The 20,689-nt window shown below is 37.6% G+C and overlaps 1 protein-coding gene across 1 annotated transcript in view; it reads right to left on the bottom strand.

Moving 5' to 3' along the window:
• Positions 1-20,689, bottom strand: part of spg (dedicator of cytokinesis spg) — a 916,969-nt gene that overhangs the window by 798,683 nt on the left and 97,597 nt on the right. Inside the window, exon 6 of the mRNA XM_090372306.1 lies at positions 5,433-5,468. Coding sequence (XP_090228432.1) covers positions 5,433-5,468 — 36 coding nt within the window. The remainder of the gene's footprint in view (positions 1-5,432; positions 5,469-20,689) is intronic.

Below are 20,689 nucleotides of genomic sequence, written 5' to 3'. Positions count from 1 at the left end.
TTCGGCCTACTATGCCTGTCTAACAACTAAATAATTCCACTAACTGTGCATACATGTGCAAACAAACACACAGTAGCATAATTTCATGTGCAAGCAGGCTCCATCTTACCATTAAAAATTCCATTGTATTCACTACTTTTCTAAAGTTATTTTGTATTTTAACCTTGCTAAGTCAAACAGTAAGTTTTCTCCTATAATTACTAATTCATTCTCAAAATCATAAAGTACATGTAGAAAACTGGAGCACTGCACTGGATCCCCCATCTAAAGGGGGACCCCTAAACACCCATGACATTCTTATACCAAACAAACCAATGAAAGATGCAGACAAATGTACACTAGTCCTCACAATTTCAGAGGTTTAGCTCTGTTTTAACCATGCCTTGAATAAGATTTTGAAGATTGCTACAACTAGTTTTCATGACTCTTTCCTGGAGCACAAAGTTGAAAAGGTACTTTTCTTCAAGACTGACCCAGAGAGGTGCAACAAAGTTATCTTCAGCATCATAATAAAAAGTCGAGTCACAAATACAGGGCCTTAAAATTAAATTTTGCACTTGGATCCCACAAGAATATGCTAGGCTGCTGTTCATGCCCCATTTGAAAAATAAATAAATTAATTAAAAATACTAGACCCACCTCTCACTGACTCTGTGATATACGTAATATATACCTGGCAAAGTCATAGAAAATTTTTTCCATATTTGCAATTTTGAATATAACACTCAACTTAATAATGTATATAGAAGGTTTGTTTTTTTTTTTAACTGTCGTAAACTGAACTTTCTTTTTCTCTCAGTTTGAATTAAACTTCCATTATATTTTGTAAACTCAATTACAATTATTTATTACACTGAGCTGTGGTGCAAATTGATTGTTTGGGCTGAAATAATTTGTTTGTAGACAAAGCAGTTTGGGGAAAAAAATTTATTTTGTGTTTGTTTATTAAACTAAATATATTTTTTTATTTTTTTTATTTAATAACGGCTTAATAAAAACAATTAAATAAAAAAAAAAATCTCCCCAACAGTTGCAACTCAGTGAAATAAATAATCAAGAAAACATATCTGCCAATATGAGCAAAATCATGCCTCCAATGAGAAAATACATTCTCTCTATTTCCTTTTTCTCAGTGACTTCACCTTTCCAGTAGTAATGACATGTGCAGTGGAAACATTTATATTTGTTTTATTTGTCTTAATTATCACTATTCCTGCGATTTTATTATTTAAATTTGGTAAAAATTGTTCCAGTTTGCAGGTACTCTATATTCAGGCATGAACTCCATAATAATCAAAAATAATTAATAACTGCTAAATTCATATGTGCAGTACTATACCTTACACACTACATGGCTGTTTTTTTTTGTTTTTTTTTTTAAATTGCATTCTCTCTCATAACAATATTCAATCTAGGTTCCAAGCAAATAATGCTTTTTTTTTTTTTTTTCTTTCTTTCTTTCTTTCTTTCTTTAGTAATTTTAAACCTGATCAGGCAGAAGCATTTCATATGTATGTACAGTTTCATATGTATCATATGTATGCATCATGTTTCTTTAATTTCAGGCAAATACACAGTTAAGCATTACAGGATATTACATTTATATTTGGAGTGGGGGGAAGATATATATATATAAAATATATATAGACAAGTTCAACCAGCATAACTGAAGGTGACATGAAGTGAAAGTTTAGTTGTAAAAGATAATTACAACTAAATGAAATTAAGCACCAGGTCCTGATATTATTTCTCCACTTGTTCTTAAACATGCTCTTGAGCCTACTTACTGTATTGCCATTTTACCTTTTCTTATTTCACGTGTTTTTCCTTCTGATTGGAAATTTTCTCATATCCAGCCAGTTCCTAAAAGGGTGACAAACCCCTCCCATCCAATTATTGTCCCACTGCATTTATTCTATTCTTTCTAAAGAAACCCATTAATCGCCTACTCAAACTATCTAGAACCCTTCCATCTGATAAATGAGCACCAAAATGGATTCAGTCAGTGTCAATCCACTGGTGATATTCTGGCTCATGTTACCCATCTGTGGATAAATTCGATGGAAAAGTTTGGTAAAACTCAAGCAGTTGCTCTTGGCATTTCAAAGGCTTTTGATCACGTTTGGCATAAAAGTCTTCTAAATTAGCTTCCATCTTATGGACTGCCAAATGTTTTTTGTAATTGGGTATCCAGCTCTCTCTCTCTCTCTCTCTCTCTCTCTCTCTCTCTCTCTCTCTCTCTCTCTCTCTCTCTCTCTCTCTCTCTCTCTCTCTCTGACTGCTCACTGCAGGTGATGGTAGAAGGCTCTGTCTTCAATCATTACAACTAATGCTGGTGTTCCCCAAGATGCAGTCCTTTCTCCTGCTCTTTTTGCCTTGTATATTAATGACCTTCTTCCATTGATTGGAAATAATATCCATAGTTTTGCTGATAAGAGCACACTGTATTCCACATAAATTTAGCATTTAAGGAATTCGTAATAGATTTCAAGAAGTTGAAGCTGGTGATGCAGGTTGCCCTGCACAACCAGCAGTTACTAGCAACTACCAATTCCTTAAATGTCAATCTCTAGGTAATGCTTAAATGGGGCAAAGACAAAAAAAAAGGTAAACTGCAGCTATTTTCAACCCACTGCAGGATGGAAGCCTCCTCAGCAATTCATGTTGAGGGAAATGGACCATAATCTGTCATGCTGGTTGGCAGATCAACCGCATTTAGCAGTCAGGGGCTTGAACCCCGGTCAACTCAAGGAGCGTGTGCTACTGCACTCCCACTACGGAGGGCAAAGACAATTTAGTTCATTTCACTCCTTCTAAAACCTAGTCCTGTCTTATATCTCACAAAAAAGGTTCTTCTGCTCCTATACTTATCTTCAAGACAAGCTTACATATCTCTAGTGGGGGATTACCCTGAATTCTAACCTTTCTTGGCATAAGCACATCACAGATATTGCTTCCTTTACATCTAAAAAATGGGGTTTTCTCTTTTGCTCTCGACATTACTTTTCTTCTAAACAGCTACTCACTCTGCACAAATTTCAAATCTGTCTTACCATGGAGCAGTGCACCCATAACCTCTCTCAGGCTTCTAGATTCCATTCAAAAGAGGGAAGTTAGGTTAATTAATGGCCCATCACTTACAAAGTCTTGCCACTCTCTGTCCCACTAATGTTCTGTTTCTGCTGCATACCTTTTCTATAGATACGTGCATGGGCACTGTTCTTCTGAATTGGCTTCAATAATTACCTACACCATCTCTTTTCCAAACCAGTCAGAATCCTTTTATTGTCCAGCTTCACTCACAGACCCAACTTTTTTCTTTCTCATTTATTCTTCAACTACTGTTTTCTGTAACAACCTCCCTTCACATGCATTTCCTGAAAATTACATCTACATAAATTGAAGTCTAATGTCAACAAGTAGCTTCTTTCATCTTCTCAACCTTCAAACCCATTCACAGTACTAAGTACTATACGTTCTAATATCTTTTGTGTTTGAAGTTTTCATTATTAAAAAAAAAAAAAAAGAATTAGCAGAAGTAACACTGCTATTCTTCCAACACTATTCTATCTGTGGAAGAATAGTGTTGGAAGAAGGCTGAACAAAAACAGCTGACAAAGTTGAATTAAAAGTTCATAACATACAAGCAAAGTATTGCTAATATATAAACCGCCGCTATTCACGGTTTTGCGGTCGCCGATTTAATATAAAATGAAACCTAAAAAAAAATGTGAATTTTAAAGCGCCGTGAACATTTTCTGCCATAAAAAAACATGGGCGTGGCTAGAATTATCTTGTGGGGGGGGTGACAAAATCGTGAGCGTGGATGTTTCTCGCTAATCCTTGTTCAGTATGTGTTATGCACTTGTCATGGAAGGTTTCGTCGTTTGCTTTTAATTTATATGCTTATAAATTGAATAAATTTATCAATTTATAAAATTACAAAAGTGATAAATCTACCGTTTTGCAGTGTAAAACAGACTTTTTCGAGCGTGTTAATGGAAGAAAGTGACTTTATTGTGGACAAGTTCTTTCTAACCAGTACAAAAATATGGCTACGAATAACAAGGGAAATGTGAAAAGATCAAAGAAGGTGATGATAATATTAGCAAATAAAATTGAGTTATTAGACAATATTTCTAATGTTGAAAGTGTCCCCTCAATGGCAAAACATTATAAAATCAATGAGTCAACAGTACGATCAATCAAAAAATCGGAAGAAAAAATCTGCCGTAGTGTTCGTGAAAACGTGCTAATTGCTTCAAAAATTTGCTCTGTAACTCGTGATGTTAAATTAGAAAAAATGGAAAAGGCTTTAAATCTGTAGATAGAAGACCGAACTCATAATAAAATTCCGTTAAGTTCACTCATCGTTCGTGAAAAGGCAAAACTCCTTTATCAACACTTTAGCGAAACTGGTGATAGAACTGGTGGGATAAGTTTTTTAGCTAGCAAAGGCACTGGTTTGAAAGATTTGTTTGAAATTTCTAATAAATATTACATTTAATATTAAATTGTTTCTTATTTTCATTTCGATGCCATATGCTTGCATTTCACTATGTACTGTCTATGTACATGAAGGTACATTTAATACATACATAGATAAAATTTTAGACTAGTTTTTCTTGTATGTATTTCTTTGGAATGGTACCCCTTTATTACTATGGGAGCCATAATGCAGTATTCACATTTTCAGTATTCACGGCATTTCTCAGGAACGTAACCCCCCGCTATTCGCAGGGGTTACGTTCCTGAGAAACGTTCCAATAGTATACCTATTGGGTACAAGAATCTCCATGCAAATCTGCTATAATGGCTTTCTTTTCCTTTTCTTTCCCCCCCCCCCACTTTTTTATCTAATTAAATCACTAAAATTTTTCACTGAGAAAGCATTATATCAAACTTTAATCACTTAAGAATAAATTAATTATTCAAGAAAAGTCAAATAAGATGATCAAATATCCAAAATAAGTTGATTCCCACATGATCAAATATCCAAAATAACTTGATGGTTTCCTGAGTTTGCCCATATCCAAAATGGCTTGAGAGTTTCCTGAGTTTGCCCACATCCAAAATGACTTGACGGTTTCATGTGTTTGGCCAGCAGTAGCAAAAAGTCATTTCCATGGCTTGGCAAACACAAATAGTAATGTGTTGTTCATAGAAAATATTCTGAGTGGTATTAAAATACTTTTTTAGTTTACACAAGTAAATATACAATCTATACTTTCAGACAGTGAAAGGAAACCTTCAATCAATGAGTTAACTAATGGCCAAGTAGATGGTCAATACAAAAATAGGGCAGAACTACAACTTAAAATATAATTTTATTTTCTCATATATAATTTCCCTGTTGCCATTCATCAAAGGCAATCTGTCACAAACTGTCAAGAGTACTATTCAATATATAAGTGATATTTTCAAAAACTTACCCCAAGTCCTGAAACATTTTCTGAACTCTGAAGGTGCTGAAACAAAATTATTAAACTATTACTGGGACAATATTTTTTCAATATTTATTTATTTTTATTATTAGAACCAATCTCTAAAAATACAGAAGTAATCTTGAGACAGATTGATATGTTTGTTATATTATATGGACTTTACTAACTTTATATGTTTGGACAGAATTCAAACCCACTTTCAGTAGTTTTGGAGTCTTTTAGTCTTTTCAGTTACAATGGTTCCTTTACTATGTTGTTGCACAAATTAATAAAACTAATAATAATACGAACATTTTCAAATTAGAGAGTGAAAAAAGTGTTATGTGAAATATCTAATAAAACAAAGAAATGTATAAATTTAAGATGATCAAGAGATAAAAAAGGAATGAGAAAATTTTATAAATCCAGTTAAAATTAATAATACTAAAAAATAAACTTTTGGGTTCAGTTGTTGGAATGATCTGGAACACAGAAATATAATTAAAAAAAAAAGTGTGTGTGTGTGTGTGTGTGAATCAATTTAAAAAGCAATATTCACCACAGAATTTATATTGATGAAGAAATTCTAATTCACGTAAGGAGAGCACATAAAAAAATATTTTATGCCAAACTTCAAAGAAAGCAAAACTACCTATAATTTAATAGTACTGATAACCCTAATCAAAGAAGTTCTGAAATATTTATCATATACCATAAAAATGTGTACAGTTACAGTTAATTTTAAGTATCATATTTGCCAGACCATATCTGTACTTTTTTCTTGGAAAATGTTGACTGAGTGCATAGTGGGTTTTTTTCAATTAGACTGTATGTTGCAAGGGTGGCCATATGCAGCTCTTTTAATGACACATCTATTCATTCAAAAAGAATAATGTAAAAATCAGAAATTAATAATTTAAATTCCACCTTTATTAACAAAAATTATAACCTGCACTTCAACATGAGAGGAACCCACAGTTCATATTTATCACTGTTGCAACATTAATTTAATGCACATAAGGCATTAGCATTTCAACAAGACAGGAACCCACAGTTCATATTAAATTAATATAACTAAGGCATTAGCATTTCAACAAGACAGGAACCCACAGTTCACATTAAATTAATATAACTAAGGCATTGGCAAGTTACCCTTGACATAAAATTTTTAAGGACAAACATTTATTCATTAACCCATATTAATTTTTTTTTTATTACACACTATGTATACAGTAATTCCTTTAGTTAACAAAAATATTTGGTGCCATAGATCAGTATGGGGGGGGGGAGAAGAAATATTCATGCTGGTATCTTATGGATGTGCCCCCAGGTGTCACATGATGCACTTACAACATATGTTGCACATTCCAAGAAAACGTTGGCCACTCCTGGTTATTCCTTGGCATATCCAAGTGAGGTCCAGCACATCTCACTAGAACTCATCCTTTATTTCTATGAAGAAAAAATACTTCCTTCTACAAACTTTTTTTTTTTCTGGGAAGAATTACAGGGAATTGCCATGTAACTCTGCCTTAACTTCAGTATATAAGCCGACCGGGCTAGCCGAGTGGGTAAAGTACCTGCCCGGCAACCCAAAGGTCGCGGGTTCGATTCCCGCCTTGGGCTTGGATCAAAGTACTGCAAAAACCTTGGGAGGTGCAATATGGCCACAGAAGCCGATGCGCCAACAACTACCAAATCAAAAAAAAAAAAAAAAAATCAGTATATAAGACATTGGCTACCATCCCAACCCTGGCCTTGCTTCTTCCCACTGAGATCTACATGTGCAATAATAAGTACTGTGATCAGTCAAAATTACCAGTATTCATATTCATTTGATGGCCTTATCTGTGACCTTCACGAATCAGTAATCTCTTCTATAAATTGACAAGTCACCCATGGACAAAGAAAAACATCTCTCTAATAGCTCATGTTTCTGTGTAGTATGGTAGTTTTAATTTGGTATATGTAGTCCTGATGAAGTGGGCACAAGATAGAAGAGGCTTTTGTACAGTTGGTTTCAAATTGAAAGTGTAAAATTATTATTATTGTTGCTCTTATTATTTCTGCCTGATTGGGGGATTCCAATCCGTGACGGGTACTGCTACCAAGTACACAGGGTGATTGTAATGTCTGGTGTTACTGTCAGTCAAGGAAATCTCTGATCATCCTACAGGTGTTCAAGGATTGCGATTGGAGTTCCTTGTAGGTGTTCTCTGGGAGACCTATTGCTGCTAAGCTGCCATGTAGAGTCTTTGGTACCATACCGGTGGTTGACACGATGATTGGGATGGTTGATACTTCTTGCATATGCCACATCTCCTTGATCTCATGTCACAGATTTGTGTACTTCCTAATTTTTTCCTCAGGTTTTCTGGACATTGCTAGTGTTCGGCACCGCTAAGTCAATCAGGCAGGTAGCCTTTTCAGCAAGCTGTCCCAGTACAGCTTGCTGAATTTGGGTCTCGAGTACTGCCTGGGTTTGTTTGTTGTTTGTTATTTGGTTTTTAGGAGCATTAGCAACTAAGGCCATATTGCTCCAGGGATATGTGGTGGTCATTCCCTGACCTTTCTGCATCCTCCGTATTTGGTGGGCATGGGCTCAAATCCCAGTCTAATCAAGAAGCATGTGCTACGCACTGCTGCTCCGGCCCACCTGGCTACAAAGGTGCCGGCCGTACTGCCTGGGGTTCATACTTGTAGTATAATACACTTTCTTTGGTCAACTGGTATTTCCTCGCTAGCTTCTGATGTATTATCCTGGCTACCTGGTCATGTCTATCAGTGGACTCCGTTTGGGTGATCACCTTGCAACCTGTGGTGATGTGTTGGATCGTTTCTGAGGCCAGGTGGCATCGTCGACATGTGTCATCTGACTTTATGGACTCCTTTGTGATGTATTTTCTATAGTTTCTGGTGTTGATTACCTGGTCTTAGATGGCCAGCATGAATCCTTCAGTCTCAGGGAAGAGCATCCTGCTTGTGAGCCATGTATTGGAAGCAATGTTGTCGATGTGATCTTGATTGAGGTCATAGTAGTGTCTGCCGTGGAGTGTCTTCTTTGCCCATCTTTCAAGCTTCGTTTCTTGTACCATCTGGGCAAGAAGGTTGTTGCTGTTATTTGGTTTTTAGGAGCATTAGCAACTAAGGCCATATTCCTCCGGGGACATGCAGTGGTCATTCCCTGACCTTGCCACATCCTCTGTATTTGGTGGTCATGGGCTCAAACCCTGGTTTAATCAAGAAGTGTGTGCTACACACTGCTGCTCCTGTCCACCTGGCTATGGAGGCGGGAAGGGTTTCCTTGCTTAGGTTGACTGGGGGGGGGGATATACCACTTATCTATCTTCCTTATGGCCTGGTGGAGTGGTGCTGTGTTGTTCTCGAAGTAATCCTTCAGGTTAACTATTGCTGTTTTTCTGTTGTTCTATCAGGCCCCTTCCTCCCTCTTTCCGAGGTATTGTTATTCTCTCCACTGCTGACTTCGGGTGGTGTTGGCGACTCTTGGTCATCATTGTCCTTGTCTTTCGCATGATATCTTCTAGCTCGGTGTTAGTCCAATCTATAACCCCAAATGTGTATTTAGTACTGGAGCTGCATAGGTGTTTATGGCTTTAACTGTATTCCCTCCATTCAATTTTGCTTTCAGCAGGCTTCTTAGTTTCTGATTATATTTTTCGGTCAGGCACGTCTTGATTTCCTTGTGTTCTGACTGCTCAGTCTGCATCATCCGTAGGTATTTGTAGGTCTCTCCTTCTGACATAGCTTCGATCTCTTTATCAGTCAGCAGCTGGTAGTTTCGGTCAACTAATTTTCCCTGATGCAGTGTGTGGGTCTTGCAAAATTCTAGACTAAATTCCATCCTGATGTCCTAGCTGAATTCTTCAGTGATCCGGAGTAGTTGCTGGAGTTGCTTCTCGGTTGCCGCGTAGAGCTTGAAGTCATCCATGTACATCAGGTGGGTGAGGATGTACAGGTTCTTTCTTCCTTCTTTGAGGTTATATCCATACTTGCTGCCTTGAGCATGGTGGATAGCGGGTTGAGTAGACAGAACCATAGTGGGCTCAGAGCATCTCCCTGAAAGATTCCTCTTCTAATGAGGATTGGCCTGGTTGTGATTCTCAACCTTAATGGTGGTACTCCATTTCGCCATTGCTGCTCCTAGGAAGTTTATCACTATCGAATTGACCTTGTAGATCTTCAGGGTTTCTATTAGCCAGCTATGAGGTATGGAGTCGAAGGCCTTGTGATAATCGATGTAGGCTGTGTATAGGTTGCAGTGCTTCTTGAAGGCTTACTCCATAACTGCAGCATCTATGGTTAATTGCTTCTTGCATCCTTTCTGCCGTAAGGTTCTGACTCTCTAAGTGGTCTGATATCTTCTTGGTTATGCAGCTGGTCTGGATCCCGTACACCGTTGGGAGGCATGCGATTGGCCTGTATTTCACCAGGTTTCTTGTATCTTCATCTTTAGACTTCAGATATGTGACCCCTTCAGTGAGAAACTTCAGGTTTGTCTCCAGGTGCCTTATCATTCAAGTGAACTGCTCTACTAGGTGCTTGTGTGTGTGCAGGTGAGCTTCTTATACCAGTAGTTGTGGATGTTATCAATTCCCGGGGTTCGCCAGTTGTGGGTGTTCCGGATCGACTGTTTTACTTCTTCTTCTTGAATCTCCCACTCTCTCATCTCTTGTATGTCCTTCGTTCTCTTCCATTCTACTTCTATTCAGGGTGCTCTGCTGTTAGGTCTTACTTCACTGCTCCAGAAATTTCACCAGAACTCTTTGATCGTCTTCTTCTCGGGTGGTCCATTTCCTGCTTTCTCATGCTGTTCTGATTCCTGTAGAAGGTTCTTTGTCCTCATCGAAGATTCGGTTGTTTATTTTCCTCTGGGAGCTCTCTTTGTATCGGTGTAGGCTCTTGCTGAGTGTGAGGAGGATCTGCTTCTGTGTGTCCAAGTATTCTCCTATTTTCTGATTTCTGGTCTCGTGTTTGTTGTGGATGCTGTCGCTCTTGAGGATGCTCTTCATTTTTCCAATCAATTTCTTACTTCTGTTACCCTGTTGGTACTGGGTCAACTGACCTATCTTGACTCTTAAGTCTTCTATCTTCTACTGAAGTCTTCTTTCCCAAGCTGGCAGTGCCTTCTGTTTTCGGATCTTCTGCTGCTGGTCTCTCGTTTCTTTTCCATTAATCCTAGGGCAGCACAGTATACGGCTGTGTGGATAATCTCCAGCGTTACATCATTGTTGTCAAGGTAATGTGGCATTATTTACCGACTGAGGGTCTGTTTACTCTCCACAGGATTTTATTTGGCCTCTGCTTGGGTATCACGTGGGTTCTTGTGGGGTCCATTCCTTCGAATTCTGTTAGGGCCTTCTTCCATTATTATTATTATTAGCCATATGGTGCAAGGAAGCCTGAGGCTTATGCTGCACCGGCCAAAAAATAAAAATAAAATTCCTTATTAACCTGAGAGAGAGAGAGAGAGAAGTAGAAAGGAATCACCAAGAAAGAGAAGAATGATGATATCCAGCTCAGGACCCTGGGCGTGCCAAGTCCATACTCACCAGATGAACCCCTGGGGAGTAAATAGAACACTCAAATAGGGCAGCTGAAAAACATTTTAGTCCTTCTCCAACTGAGAAAATGACACAAAAATGGAAAAGGCAAGAAAAGGAATTACAAAAAATGGCAAAAACTGGAATAAAATATGGAGAACCAGATAACAAACCACAGAAAAAAAAAAAAAAAAAAAAAAAAGGAACTTCTATGTCTACAAAAACAATCACGTTCATTATTGTTGACAAAGAAGGATTAAAAAGCAGAAGTTCTGACAATATCTTTGGTGATCATGAGCATCATGCCAGTGATGAGTTTCCTGGGTTCTACAACACAAAGTTTCATTCAGTGCTGTACTGTACTGAACTTTGTTTGATAAGCACTTTCATACATATTGGATATGGACTACACATGTTTTGCACATTTCATATATATACATTAGAATGAAGTAAAGATTATTTATTTATTTACTTGTGAATTTGTATTTCAAATACATAGAACAAAAATTTTTTTACACAATTCTTCTTCTAAAATCTGGATATTATCTCATGGTCTAGTGAGGCTTATCATCCAGCAAATACAATATCGATCTGGGGTGAAATACACAGAAAGTGTTACTCACATTGTGATATTATGCCTATTTTGCTACAAAAAAATGCATTCCCATCGTTAACTGGGAATGCATTTTTTTGACTTGAGGCTTTACTTGCAACATTAACTGTTGCAAGTAATGCATCAATCTCACATTGTGAGTTTATCAACTACATTAAAACAGTTATGATGCAAATGGAAATTCTTTCATTCCCTTAGGGCTGTAGTGGGGCACAAACAGAAATTTTAAATCAAATTGATAACTATATTCAGGCATATTAAAACTAGTGATACAAACAAGGAGGAATGGTAAAATGCATTTTCCTCCTTCTTTGCTTGGCTCAAGGGTGGGAATGCATTTTCCCATAAAATGGGAAAAACATCTCATTAAAATTAGATTTCAAAACCAATTTATTTTTATCTCATTTATCACTCTTAAATTATTTTACTGTTTTCCCCCAACATAGAAATGATTAACATTTCATATATGAAATGTCAATCATTTCTGTGCTGGGGAAAAACAGAAGAGAGCGAACTGCCATGTCTTCTTACCCTGAATATATGGGCAAGCAATTTCCATCATGCATTATGATTATGCTAAAGACAGACAACTTATATCTTTAGAATAGAAGTGTGTGTGTGTGTGTGTGTGTGTGTGTGTGTGTGTGTGTGTGTGTGTGTGTGTCATACGCAAGAACATCAGTTGACCATGGTTCAAGACTATATGACTACTAAATATGGTAAGTCTTGTATTTTCTATATTTTGTAACCATCTCTCAGAGTATAAACAAAAATTTATTTATTTTATCAGGAAAATACAGACATACAGCAAGTATAAAGTAGTCTGCATTCAAACACAAAACAATAAACACTACATTAATTAAATAGCAATCTCTAAAAGCAACCTTTACTAGTAACCTTTCATAGCACTGTAATTAAATTAAACATTACATGATCGTTAATTAATAAAATCAATGTCTATACCACACTTAGTACAAATATTAATAAAATCATTAATGTCATTTGCACATGTGAGGCAAAGCTTCTTTCTATGCATAGCTATGAGCAAACTGGGTTTGCAACTTAGTATATCGATCTCATATTGTGGAGGCACTTTGAAATGAGTTGTCATGGTATTGCACTACTTTTATTTAGAGTCCTGCAACAGCAAGGCATCTTATGGCAAACTGCCTCCACAATATAAGATTCATGCATGTAATAAACCCATTTTTCTCAAAACTATGTACTGAATAAGATTTTTGCCAAACATAAACAATAACTTTATACAATGAGCTATATCAATGAGAACAAGAGACAACTGAAAGAACACATGGGAAAAAACAGCATTATTCATAAATATGCTGAATGTGAATTTAACAACATAATTGTATTTTAGACCAAGGAGGAAATCAATGGTGCAGTGCCACTGTTGGCTTAAAGTGCTGTTTACCCACAATACCAGGCCTAATACAGAATGTGGAGGAATATATGTTTAAGATCCTGCTATTGTGGAAAGACATGCAATGTTGGGAGGAGCGGAGGAGAACCAAAACCATATCACAGCACTGCTGACTGTGCAAATACATCAGAAAAAATAAATTTTAGCTCACTTGCACTGGGATCACAATGTTCCTGGCATGCCTAGCCAGGCAGTGATTCCACTACCTATTTAACAGCTTGCCACATGTAACACACCACAAACAAGAGTTCATTTAAAGCTCCATTTCTGGTTGTATTTATTTTTATTTTATTTTATATATTTTATTATAAAATATATTTTTATTTTTATTATAAATATCCATTTTATTATAAATACAGGTAACCCTTGTATAACACAGTAGTTTGGTTCCTAAAAAATCTCGTGTAATGTGAAACCGGGTTATACAGGAATAAGAACCAGTGGGGGGGGGGGGGGGGGGGGGTATGTTCCAAAGGCTAAAATACACCTTTTTTATATATATATATAACAATTGGAAAATTAAATTTTATAATAGTAACTTAAATAGTAATAACTGAACAAACATCTTACACTGTGATACTTATATGTCAGAAAATGTATGTTCATTTAATTTTCTTCCTCTTCATCACTGCTAAGCAAAATCTCTTCTGCAGCACCTAGATTGTGTACTTTCTGCTCTCTTTAAAAGTCACGAACTGCATTCTTCGAAGTCACAACTTTTTATGGCCTCAAACAAATACAAGTTCAATAGCATTAGCATTAGTAGAGGCATATGACGCAAGAAAGCAAGCTCATGCACCATCAACCAAAAAAAAACACACTTCCATTTCACCCCTCCGTTCGTTCGAAATACCTGTTTTTAAATTTATTTAAGGCTCAGTTGGACAGGTATTTCGAACGAACAAAAGAAAATTTATTTAACTTCCACAACAAGGGATGGAAGTCTGTTCCATCAACCAAGTACACGCTGGCTAAAGGCAAATTTCCGCACATCTATCCTACATCTGTCTTTCCTCAATCTGAATTTATGCCCACTCAGGTGATTATTCTGAGCAAGAGGAAGATTCACATCGGCATTGAGTATGCTCAAACCATCAAGGCTTTATACACCTCTATCGGATCACCTAGCCGGTGCCTAGTTTCCAGACACTGTAATTTGCAAAACTTAAGCCTTTCTTCATAAGAGCAACCCTTTGTTCCATTCACTAATCTTGTTGCCAATCTCTGTCTCGTTCCAGCAGCTCTACATCATTCTTGAAATGAGGCCTCCAGACCTGTATACAGTAGTTTTTTTTTTTTTTTTTTTAAGTGAAGTGTGGCCTCCTTACTGGAACATCGTATTACAACTGAAGTCTCACCATTGTCTCATACATCAGAATTATAACATCCCTATCTCTAAAGCAACTGTCCATTGAAAAGACACATGGAACCTTTTTCTACCAGTCTGCACAAAGAATTTCACGTTTTATGGTATCGTGACCTTCAAATGTCCTTCCGTCATTTTTAATTCATCCTTTCCAAGCACAGAATAAGTTATTTTAGGGTTATTTTCAAAATGTGGCTTGCAAATCCCACATTCTGCAGCATCAAAACTTACCTGCCTGATCATCCCTGAAGCATAATTCATCCTAAAGGATGCTAATCATTAAACAATCTTCACATCATCTACAAATATGAATTAACATTACACCCTATATCCATTTGTAAGTGTCATTTAAGAAAATCAGAAAAAAGAGCAGTCAAAACACCAATCCATGGGAGATCCCACTTCTAATCCTAGCCCATTCTCAAGAGTAGCCATTAATTACATCTCTTTGCTTCCTGCCATGTGTCGTTCTGTTATCCATTGAAGGATTTTACCTTCAATGGATAACAGAACGACAGCTGCTGTATAGGTGTTCCAGCCTATACAGCAGTCTCTTGAGTGAGATTGAGCCTGGACTTTAAACCAAATAAAAAAAAAAGTTTACTAAATGTGATGCAATAAAATGATGTAATACATTAAACTCTGATATACTATGTTAAAGGAATTGCTACCAACTGCAATTGCAGTAGTGCTCAAGAAACGTTTAATGCTACCAACATACCAATAAAATATAAAAAATAAAAAGGAGGAAAATAAATTTAAAAAATTCAAAATAGATAAACAGGAGCTCACATTCACTTGGGAAAACACAGCACCACATTCTCCTAAATAAGTCTGATGCAACTGCTGCCAAGAACAAACTGGAAAACCTCCACTATATTAAACCCAATGAGCAAATACAGAGACATCTTTGGAGGGGTATCTCTTTCAAGAAATAGTTGCTCTGGTACTACCAAACTTTTTATTTTGTTTAACTTTTGTGTATTGCTTTCTAAGAGTGTCATATTCAAACAATACAGATTTCCTAGTTAGCCCCTGGCAACAGAAGACTACCACTCAGCTTCTATGGGTGAGTGATTCCTTGCTTACTTATTTATTTGAATTTTTAACTTTATTATTTTTAATTTTTGCTGGCATGTAGGTAAGAGTAAGTAACTTTTCGGTACTTGTTGCAGTTTGTAACAATTCCTTTACTGTGGTAATAGTGTCTAATTTAGTAAATCAATATCAATGTTATTTACTGCATCAAACTCTTGAGTAATGCTGTCCGATAATTTATCAGGTTAGCTAAACAAGATTTTCCCTTTATAAATCTGTATGTGTTTAGGGCTTACAATATCGAGATCCCAAATACTGGGATCCCGGTCATTTTTTCCCCGGTATTCAAATACCGGTATTGATACACCAGTTTTTCAGTACTAATTTAAAAAATAATTGTTTATGAGTTATTCACATAATGGGTATAAAATCAACAACAACAACAACAACAACAAATCATTAATATTACCGAATTTGCAACTGAGGGACTGTTATGCACAATGCAAATGTAATGGAAACCTGAAAATGTCATCAAACTCAGATCTGGTTTCCTCGCCAAACTTAAAAATCAATCCCTTTTTTTCGTTAATACGCATATAGGGTCATAAAAAGTTTAAAAAAAAGTTTTATTTATTTATATATAATTTTGGATTGTCATTAATTTAAATTAATTTTATATTTAGAGGCCCAATGGACACAAAAAATGTCTTTGTAAAACACAGAAAAAGAAGCAATAAGTCTTCAGTGTGGTTTTGTTATTTGATATGAAAAAAAATGGTCAGTTAGCACAATGTAAGAAATGTTCAAACAAAATCCAATATGGCAGGGTAACTACATACGCATTTGAAGGCAACAAATGATATACACCAATGAGCCAAAACATTATGACCACCTACCTAATATGATTTTGGTCCTCAATGTGCAAACAAAACAGCTCATACTCAGTGGGGCATGGATGCTACAAGATTTCTAAATGTGTCTTCTGGTATCTGGTACCAATACGTAACCAGCAAATCCTTTAACTCCAGTAAGGTCTGTGGTTCAGACACAGCAGATCGGAGTTGCTGTTCTAACACAAACCACACATGGGATTGATGTCTGGGGAATTTGGAGGCCAAGGCAATACCTGGAAATCTTCCTCGTGTTCGACGAACCAGTCTCGATCAATCTGGGCGGTGTGGTATGGCACATTATCCTGCTGAAAGATGGCACCGCCAGAGGGGAAGACTGTTGCCACGAAAGGGTGTATGATGTTTGCAATGATGTTTAGGTAGGTGGTAGACATCAGAGTGCTCGGCACATGGATGACTTGGACCTAGGGTATCCCAGCAGAACATCACCCAAAGAACATCACCTGGATGCACCGTGGAACATCGTCCCACGGTGCATCCAGGTGCCATCACTTCCCCAGGTAAACGTACCTGGCCGTCCACGTGGTGCAACAGGAAATGTGATTCGCTGGACCAGACAACCTTCTTCCAAACACTCAAGGTCCAGTTTCGATGCTCATGTGCCCATTGTAGGCACAGTCACAGGTGAAGCATGGGCACTAGGAGCGGCCTGCAGCTATGCAGCCCCATTTTCAGCAGGGTTCGATGTACTGTGTGTTCGTCACATTGGAATGCTGGTGGCATTACTCCTGTCACCAGCATTCCAATCACTGGCAAGTTGCGCCACAGTTGCCCTTGTGCTGCCACGTATCATCCGGGAGAGCCTTCGCTCACCTCGAGCATCGATGAGCCGTGGTCATCTAACACCTTGCCGGCAGTTCGTGGGTTTTCCCTCCTCAGACCACTTTCAGTAGGTACTAACCACAGTTGACCGTGAGCACCCCACCAGCCGTGCCATTTCAGATATGCCCTTACCCAGGCGTCTGGCCATTACAATTTGGCCTTTGTCAAACTCACTTAAGTCTGCTGCCTTTCCCATCTGAAGAACAAGAGCAACACTAATTAATGGAGCCTAGTATCAGGGGTTTTTTTATACTGTGTCCCGACTCGTGCCGTACTTCACCTCCAGTTGCTTCGATTTGCATGACAACTCTCTGATCATAATGTTTTGGCTCATCGGTGTATACAGTGATCCCCACTTTACGATATTAATCTGTTCCAGAGACACCATTGAATTGTGAAAATATCATATTGTGAACCCAATAACACATTTTTTTTTGGTAATTCATTCCAAGACCTCGAAGTTGAAATTTTCACTATATAACTCAGCTATTTAACTCTCTAAAAGGAGATTTTTATAATGGAAATTGTACATATTGATTTAAAAAACTGATTAAACTAATATACTAACACAAAAAATCACTTCAACTAAAGGATGCAAAAACAAATCATGTGGGCAACACATTTACAAATGCTGCTATTGACTGAGAGGAGGGAACATGTGGTCTGGTTGGAGACGATCGTAAGCCCATCCCATCATAAAGTGAAATAAGTAGGTGCCGGTTAACATGATCACTTACCAATTCAAATCAATAAAATGCACTACACTTTCGTTGTTATCATACGTTTGATTATAAGAATCAATTTTGAACGCCTTTGTGACATTTTTCAAAAGCACATTTCTGGAGGTCACTACCATAAAACAATAAAAACAATTTGCAGGTTTTTTTTGTTTTTTTTTTTTTATGAGAACCCCAAACACGAGAGGTATTAGAACCTATAGTACTTAGTACCATGCTTGGGTTGGAGGTTGAGAAGACGAAAGAAGATATTTGTTGATATTGGACTTGACTTCTGTAGATTGTAGTTTTAAGGAAATACGTATGAAGGAAGGTTGTTCCAGAAAACGGCAGTTGAATGAATAAATGAGGAAAATGAAAAGTTGGTTCTGTGGGTTTGAAGTTGGACAGTAAATGGATGTTGGCTGGTGGCAGCACGTGTTCGGACTGTTTTGAAAGAGAGAGCAGGAATTATAGAAGCCAATTCAGAAGAACAGTGCCCATGGAAGTATCTGTAGAAGAGGCATGCAGCAGAAACAGTGCGTCTATGAGAAAGCGAGTGGGGAGAGACTGTTAGAGATGAATCATTAATTAACCTAACTGCCCTCTTCTGAATGGAATCAAGAAGCCTGTTTTGGGGCACCAGCCCAGATGTGGGAACAATATTCCATGGCAGGGCGGATTTGCAATTTATACAGATTGAGCAGCTGTTTGGAAGAAAAGTAACGCGAGAGCGAAAGAGAAAACCAAGTTTTTTAGATGCAGAGGAAGCAATATTTGTAATGTGCTTGTGCCAAGAGAGATTAGAAGTCAGGGTAATCCCCAAAAGAGATATATCATTTTGCCAAGAAATCAGAGTGTCACTAAAGATACGCATAGGAGCAGAAGAATCCTTTTTGCGAGATATAAGACAAGATTGAGTTTTAGAAGGGTTGAAATCAACTAAGTTGTCTTTGCCCCACTGGACAATTATCTGAAGATCGGCATTTACGGAATTGGCAGCAGATTTTCGAGAACTTGAAGCTGATTGAGCTGGACAAGGTTTCTCAAAATGGAAAGTTGAATGCAATGTGCTATCATCGGCAAAACTATGGATAGGATTTCCAGTCAATGGAAGAAGGTCATTGATATACAAGAGGAAAAGAGTGGGGGAAAGAACTGAACCTTGTGGGACACCGGCATTAGTGGAGAAGTTAGAAGACAGAGAGCCATCTACCATCACCCTCAGTGAGCGATCAGAGAGAAAACTGGATAACCAATTACTAAAAACAGTTGGCAAACCATAAGATGGAAGCTTGTTTAGAAGACCTTTATGCCAAACACGATCAAAAGCCTTTGAGATGTCAAGAGAAACTACTTGTGTTTCACCGAACCTTTCCATTGAATTAGTCCATAAATGGGTAACATAAGCCAAAATATCACCAGTGGATCGACACTGACGGAATCCATACTGGCGATTGTTGATCAGATGGAAGGTTTCTAGGTAGTTTAAAAGTTGGCGGTTAATTGATTTCTCCATTACTTTAGAAAGAGTAGAAGTAATTGCAATGGGACGGTAATTGAATGGGAGGGATTTGTCACCCTTTTTAGGAACTGGCTGGATATGAGCAAATTTCCAAGCAGAAGGAAAAACACCTTTGGAATAAGAAAATGAAAAAAGGCAGCAAAGAATAGGAGTAAGTTCAGGAGCACGGGTTTTGAGAACAAGTGGAGAAATACCATCAGGACCTGGAGCTTTCGTAGCATCAAGATTCATCAAAATCCTTCTGATATCCTTTTGACGGAAGACCACAGGAGGCATTGAATGGAGCGTGTTAGGAATGGTGGGAAGTGTTTTACCACGGTCATTAATACATGAGCCGGAAGAAAAATGGGATGCTAGCAGGTCAGCTTTATCCTTGGCTGAAGTGACAACAGAACCATCTGGTTTGGACAGAGGTGGGAGCAGAGATGGGCAAAACTTGCAGCCAATAGCTTTGGCAAGAGACCAGAATGCTCGGCTGCCACTAGGGCAAGAAGCAAGTTTTCTACTCTTAGCCTGTTCAAACTCTAGTTTGGACTGATTAATAACTGCTTTACAATTGTTGCGAGCTTTGCTGTAGGCAGAAAATGAAACTGAAGAATTAGAAACAAGCCAATTATGATATGCAACGTTCTCTTGGACAGCCTTAGCACCTTTATTGGAAAACCAAGGTTTAGATAAAGGACGAGATTTTAAAGTGGAGTGTGGGATAAAGGATTCCATTCCTCCAAGAATAATTTCACTGACACGATCTGAGCAAACGTTAACATCAGAAGTTTTGAAACAGTAATCAGACCAAGGAAAAGAAGAAAAGAAGTCTCGCAGGTCATCCCATTTTGCATTCTTGTAACGCCAAACAATACGAGGTTGGGAATAGCCATGAGATAAAGGTTCCATTGGAGAAGAGACAATCACCAAGTTGTGATCTGAAGTGCGTAAAGGACCTCTCACTTCAACCTTGTACTTAGAAGGGTTGTTTGTGAGAAAAAGATCAAGCGTATTGGCTGTATGATTAGGATTGTCTGGTATTCTTGTAGGTAAATGAACAATCTGTGCTAGGTCATTAGTAATTGCAAAAGCCTCAGCATCTCGACCTGCTGGGTCGGTGTGACTAGAAAACGGAAGCCAGCTGGAGTTGTGAACGTTAAAATCACCAAGGAAAATTAACTCACTGTTAGGAAAGTTGGACTGGATTTTTTTTTGATTGATTTGGTAGTTGTTGGCGCATCGGCTTCTGTGGCCATATTGCACCTCCCAAGGTTTTTGCAGTACTTTGATC

Source organism: Mastigoproctus giganteus, chromosome 4, assembly GCF_048544385.1.
Source record: "Mastigoproctus giganteus isolate SK-2022 chromosome 4, ASM4854438v1, whole genome shotgun sequence".
Classification (NCBI taxonomy): Eukaryota; Metazoa; Arthropoda; class Arachnida; order Uropygi; family Thelyphonidae; genus Mastigoproctus; species Mastigoproctus giganteus.
The sequence above is the reverse complement of the archived record's forward strand: the minus strand, read 5'-3'. Positions and strand labels throughout refer to the sequence as shown.